The sequence below is a fragment of the Kryptolebias marmoratus genome, linkage group LG23 (assembly GCF_001649575.2).
Source record: "Kryptolebias marmoratus isolate JLee-2015 linkage group LG23, ASM164957v2, whole genome shotgun sequence".
Lineage (NCBI taxonomy): Eukaryota > Metazoa > Chordata > Actinopteri > Cyprinodontiformes > Rivulidae > Kryptolebias > Kryptolebias marmoratus.
Window position 1 is genome coordinate 8397957 of NC_051452.1, and position 8364 is coordinate 8406320.

The 8364-nt window shown below is 44.7% G+C and overlaps 1 protein-coding gene across 1 annotated transcript in view; it reads left to right on the top strand.

The window, feature by feature from the left end:
- The window catches only part of LOC108242191 (unc-80 homolog, NALCN channel complex subunit), a 62259-nt gene that overhangs the window by 50562 nt on the left and 3333 nt on the right, over positions 1 to 8364 (top strand). Inside the window, exons 53-63 of the mRNA XM_037973778.1 lie at positions 1485 to 1608; positions 2911 to 3036; positions 3111 to 3234; positions 3569 to 3775; positions 3850 to 4034; positions 4107 to 4272; positions 4354 to 4533; positions 4616 to 4763; positions 6233 to 6289; positions 7150 to 7231; positions 8026 to 8131. Of these exons, the coding sequence (XP_037829706.1) occupies positions 1485 to 1608; positions 2911 to 3036; positions 3111 to 3234; positions 3569 to 3775; positions 3850 to 4034; positions 4107 to 4272; positions 4354 to 4533; positions 4616 to 4763; positions 6233 to 6289; positions 7150 to 7231; positions 8026 to 8131 (1505 nt within the window). The remainder of the gene's footprint in view (positions 1 to 1484; positions 1609 to 2910; positions 3037 to 3110; positions 3235 to 3568; positions 3776 to 3849; positions 4035 to 4106; positions 4273 to 4353; positions 4534 to 4615; positions 4764 to 6232; positions 6290 to 7149; positions 7232 to 8025; positions 8132 to 8364) is intronic.

Here is an 8364-nt window from a genome sequence, read left to right on the forward strand (position 1 = left end):
TGTGTTTCTGTGCGGGCTCGTCTCGGTGTGGTTCTTGAGTGTTGGACGGCCCCCACTGACAGTGTTCCCTCTCAGCCGAGGGCGGCCATTTTGAGTTTAAATCTGAGCATGAAGTCTTTCAGGTCTGGCTCAGCTGAAGGCGGCAGACAGAGCGACTGATTTGAACACGTTTCTGTTTTTATTACAACTAATTCTTTGTGGGCACATTTATTTCATGAGCATACTCAACTATTAAACTTCACGTTTGACCGCAGATAAGCTTTTAAATCTAAATAATAAAACACAATTTGTGTAACAATGCTGGGATGGCTCTGTATGGGAGGTAAATTAATTAAAAAATAGCCTTGTAAGAAAGAAAAAGAAAGCTTATATCTCCTCATTTCGACTCTAACGGCACCAAATACAAACCCATTTACACACAGGGTTGTTTTTAAAAAAAGGTGGATCAACAAATGAAAATGCTCCTTTTTCCTTTCATTATCTCGAATTACTTTGGCATCAAACTCAAAAACGTGGATTAAGTTTTTGAAGTTTTTGAAGTTCTTGATGTTCTTTTCCAACTTAACGCCCTAATTAATAAAAAGAAACTCAAGTGTTTTGTGCATTTCAAACATAAAACCCAGTTTAAATGGAATTACCTGCGAAGTTAAAGTTTGTTTTTTCTATTGTCTCCCGTCGCTACGCGAAGAGGGGGTTGGAAAAAACCCTCCGTGCGGTTCATCTCAGCTAGATAAGTTGAAAAATAAGTGATAAATTTCCTCAAATGATTGAGGGGGCCGAAGACTCATCCATGGTGGCCGCCGTTGCGGATAGAATTGCTGGGATGCGTCACTCTGCTCCGCCTCAGACAGCGAATTTTCACGACAGTTAAATTAAATATATTCTCCCTTCAAATCTTTATTGACAAAGATGTAACTTAAAAACCGTCTCTTAACTTAGTTTCATCGAACCGTCGTGTTTTAGTTCTTGGAATCAAACAATATTAACACGAAAGGACGCCTATTTTTATTTTAAAAAACTGAAAACATTCACTAATCAATTCCCTTAGCGACGGGGGACATCGGCATGTTGCTTGTTTTACTTACTCGCAAAACTAAGCTTTCATCAAGGTTTAAATTAAAGCTTTTTGGATTTTTGTTTGACTCTTAATATTTAAATTTTACTTTTCTGAGCTCAGAGGGAACACTGGTCTCAGCAGCTGTTGTTGAGCTTGGCTACATTTGTTTTCAATGTATATATATATTTTATTTTTATTAAAATCATAAAGGTTACGACTCTGTTAAGTGTAATTAATACAGTGGTAAGTTAGCAAAGTTTGTTGTAGCGTATTAAGTGTTATTTAATGCTAATGTTTTGTTATTTTAAGAGGAGATTTCCAAATGAGACACCTTTTTTTTAGCTTTTTTGCTTCGTGTGGATCGTTTGTTTTTAATTCATGTTTTTTCTGTCGTCACGGGGGGTGGTGGCACTGCGTGGTCCTCCAGGAGACAGGTGGAGTGGGAGGCCGCCAGCAATCTGATCGAGGGGATCTGCCTGACTCTGCAGCGGCAGCCGATCATCTCCTTCCTCCCACACCTCCGCTCGCTGATCAACGTCTGCGTCAACCTGGTATGGAGACGGAGAGGACGCCTCAGATCTGTCCACCTGGACGAGCTGTTACCTAGAGTTGTTTTACTGCTTTTACCTAATGTTTTTACTAGTTTTAACTAATCTCGCCACTTTTAGCTTTCAGATAGCATTTTGCTACTTTATCTGTTAGCTAGGGTTTTGTTACGTCAAATTACTTCCACATACTTTGTGCCATTTGATGTGTCTAAACCTTGAGCTCATTCAGGAGACAGCTGCTATGACCTTCGATTTTTGTAACTTTCATATTTTTGAAAATTAACTTTATTTACAAACATTTTTCCTGATAAATACATTGAGATCAAAAGATCAAATCAGTCAAAAACATTGTTCTTTGAAATCTCTACTTCTAATACTGCTAATGCAGCCATTGCTAATGCTAATGCTACTAATGCTAATGCAGCTAATGCTACTACTGCTAATGCTAATTCAGTGAATACTAATTTGGACACTATTAATTATATTAATGCTAATACTACTACTGGTAATCCTAATTTTACTAATGTTACTATTGCTAATGTTAATGCAGCTACTGCTAATGCAGTTAATGCTAATTTAGCAAATACTAATTCAGATACTATTAATTGTAGTAATGCTAATACTACTACTGCTGCTAATGCTAATTCTACTAATGTTACTAATGCTAATGCAGCTACTGCTAATGCTAATTTTTCTACCGCTAATGCTCATGCAGCTACTGCTACTGCTAATTCAGCAAATACTAATGCAGGTACTATTAATTATATTCATGCTAATGCAGCTACTGCTAATGCTAATTTGGTGATTGCTAATGCAGCTACTATTAATACTACTAATGCTAATGCTACTAATGCTAGTCCTCTTAATGCTAATTCTACTAATGCTAATTCGGCAAATGCTAATGCAGCTACTATTAATTATATGAATGTTAATACTATACTGCTAATGCTAGCTCTTTTAATGCTAATTTTACAAATGCTACTACTGCTAATGCAGCTACTGCAAATGCTAATTCAGCAAATAGTAGTTTTGCACTTCGTATTGCTAACTCTACTACTATTAATTATACTAATGCTAATACTACTGCTGCTGATGCTAGTCCTTCTAATGCTAATTGTAGGTAGGTAGGTACATTTATTTATAGCACTTTTCAGCACAAGGCGACTCAAAGTGCTTGTACTGATGGTAATGCTAATACTGTTAATGCTAATGCTTACGGTTAATGTTTTGCTACTTTTAGCGCTCAGCATTCGCTCTGTGTTTGCACAGAAGCTGGTTCTTTACACATTCCCCCGTGTTCTATAGGTGATGGGCGTGGTCGGTCCCTCCAGCGTGGCCGACGGGCTGCCTCTCCTCCACCTCAGCCCCTACCTCTCTCCTCCGCTTCCTTTCAGCACAGCTGTAGTCCGGCTGGTCGCTCTGCAGATCCAGGTACGGCGCGTCTCAGGCAAACGAATACAGATTAGCGACCCACCCTGCTGACCTGTGTGTTTCCTCCGTCTCAGGCCCTGAAGGACGACTTCCCTCTAAGTCACGTGATCTCGCCTTTCACCAACCAGGAGAGGCGAGAGGGGATGCTGCTCAACCTGCTTATCCCTTTTGTTCTGACCGTGGGCTCTGGAAGCAAAGGTACTGGGCGTTCTTATATTTAGATATTTTATAATAAAGGGGTACTTCAGGTCTTTAGAAGAGGAGTTCGGTGGAAATGCCACTCACTGTGCTAGAAGAGATTTCTGGCTGCCATCTTGCTAAGTGCTACGCATATCTCTGTACCATTTACATTGAAGCCACACATTATTAACACCTTGTTTGTGTTGTAGACTGCGTGGTCAATCAAGAAACATTATAACTTATTCTACTTAATTAGTTAAAAGTAACTAAGGATGTCCATGTAGCACCTAGCAAGATGTCGGCACACATTCTCGCCTTTTAAGCATAGATTGCGCTGTTTTTCTGTTTGCAGACAGCCCCCACCTGGAGCAGCCAGAGATCTTCCTCCTCCTGCAGACTGTCATCAACATCCTGCTGCCTCCTCGGATCATCTCCACCTCCCGCACCAAGAATTTCATGCTGGACGCGTCCCCGGCTCACTGCTCCACACCCGGCGACACGGGGAAGGATCTGCGCAGGGAGGGACTGGCGGAGTCCACCAGCCAGGCTGCTTATCTCGGTACGACTTGCGCGTGACGCTTGCTTCTCATTTCTCCACGTCCTGTCGGTTTCTCACCCCTCCTCCCTCCACAGCTCTGAAGGTGGTGTTGGTTTGCTTTGAGCGCTCGCTGGGGAACCAGTGGTACCGGCTGAGCCTTCAGGTGAAAGAGATGGCTCTGAGGAAAGTGGGCGGCTTGGCTTTCTGGGACTTTATCGACTTCATCGTGCGAACCCGCATCCCTATCTTTGTCCTCCTGAGACCCTTCATACAATGCAAGGTAAAATGGCCTCTACTGATGCGTAAGCTTGCTTTTTAAACCTTTTCTTTACCATCCTTACTGCGTTTGTAGTTACTGACTCAGCCAGCAGAATCCCAGGAGGAGATTACAGCGCGGCACCACATCGCTGACCAGCTGGAGCGACGTTTCATCCCGAGACCTCTCTGCAAGAGCTCGCTGTTTGCAGAGTTCAACAACGAACTGAAGATCCTCAAGGAGGCGGTGCACAGCGGCTCTGGTACCGATGCCTTCATCACTAACTCATAAATTTGATGTAAAACACGTTAGTAACTCCACCATTTCTGCTCCATTCCGACAGCATACCAGGGAAAGACGTCTATCAGCACCGTCGGCACCTCTACGTCAGCCTATCGCCTCAGTTTGGCCACCATGTCGCGGTCCAACACGGGCACCGGCACCGTTTGGGAGCAGGACAGCCAGCCGTCACGCCAGCCCTCGCAGGACACGCTCAGCCGCACGGACGAGGATGACGAAGAGAGTCAGAATCGCTTCTTTCTTTGACTTGTCGTCACTTTTAAAATGGTCTGTGGATTTAAACTCACTGCGCTGAATTCTTCCAGATGACTCCATAAGCATCCCCAGCGTTGTGAGCGAGCACGAGGCTTTCCTGCCCAGAGTGATGTCACAGCGCCGCTTCTCCAGCCACACCACCGGCTCAGCGGCCTCGCAGTCCGAGGCCACCAGAACCACCATGCTGCCCAGCCAGAGGTAGCATCCCAGCCACACAAAAAAACACAGCAGGAGATTTAGTGTTTGTAGTTCTAGTTTGGCAACAAGCAGCTAAACCAAAGTTCCCACAACGACAAAACACAGACGGAGGTAGTCTTGGTTCAGTTAAAATAAAACACTTTGAACGAAAAGCAGCGTCTTTTGATCGAGTTGGAAAAGGAACTGGCGTGGAAACAGAATTAATCTCACCGAGCGAAAACCCAGTAAACCCGAGCAAACTGAAAACAGAGGTTTTGAGATGTTAGCTGTTGAACTAGCCACATGTGCAGATCATGAGGTTGACATGTTTAAATGTCCTTAACCGAATATTTAATTTAGTTATGTAGTGCTAAGTCACAACAAGACATCCCAGGGCGAGATGTAGCAAAACTAAAAAGTCCCAAATACGTAGTTCCTATGGGAGGACAAGCAGAGAGACGAAGACATCAATAAATGACATCAATAAATGTAAATGCAAAGATGGAAAGTAGAGCCAGTAAGGACAGCAGCAGAGTGAGGAGATGTGGTCAGTTTGTCTTCCAGCAGCTAACTCAGGGATAGCTCAGGAAACCCAAGCCATACCTAGCTATAGGATTTATCAAAAAGGAAATTCTCTTGAGTCTAGTGTTTAAAGGCAGGCAGGGTCTCAGCCTCAGGACAGAAACTGGAAGTTGGTTCCACAAGAGAGGAAAGCTCTGCTTCCTGTTCTACTTTTAGAAACTCTAGGAACCACAAGTAAACCTGCAGTCAGAGAGCGAACTGCTCTGTTAGGAAAATATGGAACAATAAGATCTTTAATTCAATTTATTTTTTTTATATATTAGCAATTCGCAACAAAAGTCGTCTCAGGACACTGTACGAAAACATTCAGATACACGATGAAAAGCTGTGAAAGAGACACGGACAAACAGAATGACTGGTCCAGGTGTGGTTCCTATAGAAACAAAGACAAATAAAAACACATTAATGAAAGAAATAAATGCAAAGACAAAGATGGAGAGCAAAGTGAGCAAAGAGTGAGGAAATGTGATCAGTCTAAGCCTATAGCAGCTTAGTTGACTCGTTCAGCGGGATTATTTCTGTTTCCATGGCGCCATTTTCTTCCATTTCCTGCTCCTCCTGCTCTTCTCAGACTCGGGTTCGTTTTTATGCAGCATGCAGAACTGATATTTTTGAAAACCGGTCATAACCCCACAACCACAGTCATATTTTTCTGTGTATATCTCTGTTGACGTAAAATGTTTTGTTTTTTTTCATTTATTAATTCAAGCTGTCTTTTAGGTAAGAATGTTTACCAAAAAAAATAATTAAAAAAAAAGAGGTCTGCTCCAGTTCTGGTTAGTCGTAACAGGAGCGAACGCCCCGGTTTTCCACCGGTAACAAGAAGGGGCTCAGAGTGCTGACGGATCTCAACTACACTCCCTAAACTCCCATTCTCCCCCCTCCCTCCGCCCCCCCCCTTTTTACAGTGAACCCAATGTGCTAGATGAGTCCCAGGGCCTTCTGCAGGAGGGTAACCTCTCTAGGTACAGTGGCCCTCTGTGTGTTTGTGTCCCATCTGTCCGCCACTGGGGGAGGGGCATCGCCTCGGGACGGCCTCCTCTAACAGCCGCCAATCACTCATCCACATCCAATCAAATCGCCTCGGCCCTGTCACACCCTCCCTCCTCCCACTACACTTTCCTGTCTCTCACCTCTTTCTGTGTGAGTCCAGTTGTTTCTCCCCACTTTTTTCGAGCTCCACACTGACCCTCATCAGCTCATCTGCTGTGCTGTCCTAACCAGCCCCCCCTCCCCTCTCCAATATATAAAAAAAAGAAGCAAAAGATGCCCCCGCCGGGGTCAGGGAGCTCCGTTTCCCCCTGTTCGCTGTGGGTCTTTCCAGTCGATGTGTCATCGCCAAAAGTCCGCCTGTTCTCCCATTGGTGCCATGGTGTCTCATAGTGTTTCCGTGTCTCTCAGGCTTCTCGCTGATCAAATTGGGCGTCCTGCTGTGGAAGCCAATCTGTGGGGGCGAAGGGGGACCTGGAGCGGCAACCAGGACGCAAACACGCCTTTCTTTTATGCTTAAATGTTCAATAAAATCTTGTAAAAAGAACTCGGCGAGCTCGTTGTTCTGTCGGCGTTGCCGCTCCAGCCCTCACTCCCCCCCCCGGTGTGTTTTGGGTGTTAAATCATAGCAGCACGGTTTTATTTTCTGCACTGTGACTTGCTGTACTGTAGCACACCGTGTGTGTCGTCGTGGTGAGTGACTGAGTAGTTTAGCAGCAACATGTTGTCGTGGTCAAACATGGCCGCCGGTTGGGGGGAGCGACGTCCTTTTGGTCCCTTCGTGGTGATGTATTCCTGTGTGTGTGTGTGTGTGTGTTTTCTGCGACTAAACCAGGGTTGCCAGCGTGCAGAGTGAGCCGGGCCAGCAGAACCTCCTGATCCAGCCTCCGTTAGGACGAAAGCGAGGACTGAGACAGGTGCGGACGTCTTCATGGTTCATGGTTACCAGCACTGAAGCAGTTTGATTTATTATTACATCAAAGCTTCATTCATCCAAGTATTTCCAACTTTGATTTGTTCAAATGATCTTTTTTTGTCTTTGTTACCTCCTCCAAGGAGGTTCTGTTCTCTGTCCGTCCATCTGTCCATCGGTGGACAAGATTCCTCAAAAAAACATACGGCAGGAAACTTTCAGGAAATGTCAAACATAGAACAAGGAACAAGTGATTAGATTTGGGTGGTGATGGGGTCAAAGGTTAAGGTCACAGATCAGCCCATGCTCCAGCTCTGAAGCTGTATGGGTCGAGGGTGATCACTGTTGATTTCAAGGGGATGGGTTCAAAGGTTAAGGTCACAGTTGAGCTAGTGCTCCAACTGTCCAATAAAATAATGTAGGAATGTCAAACTGCACAGCTGGACACCTGATGGGTCAAAGGTGATGCCTGTTGACTTCAAGGTTCATGAGGTCAAAGGTCACAGGTACATGTGAAGCTTTTAGTTTCCCGTTGTGTCCGTTGGTTTTGTCTGTCTGTCAACAAAGATCAGGTAAAAACTAACAAACAGATCTGGATGAAATGTTGGGATTGAAACAAAAAACTATGGATTAAATTCTGGTTCTGATCCGGATTATGATCCGATTATTTTCTGGTTCGCGGTCTCATTAAAGGAGAGTTTTTATTTATTTATTTATTTTTTACTAACTTTGTCACATTTTAGTTGCTGTTGCAGAATTTATCAGTGAAGCTCATTAAAGTGTGGCTCCTCTCTGCAGCTGCGGCGCCCCCTGCTGTCCATCCCGAAGACAGAACCACGAGGCCGGTCCGGAGCCCGGCTCTCCACAACGCGCAGGAGCGTCCAGCCCAAGAACAAACCACTGGGTAACGGCTCGTTAACGTTCGCTTGTGTGTGTGTGTGTGTGTGGCTGTAGATTAAGGTGAAGAAAGGGCAGATTGACTGACAGAAAACCTGATCCAACTCACCCTGAGCTTCAGATTCAGCACACAACGACCCCAAAAACACAAACTCTACCACCGAAGTCCAGTTTTTGTCTGTGTGCCGTCCTCCCCCAGCTCCTGCTGCCCGCGGGTCAAAGGGACCCCCGGCGGTCCCT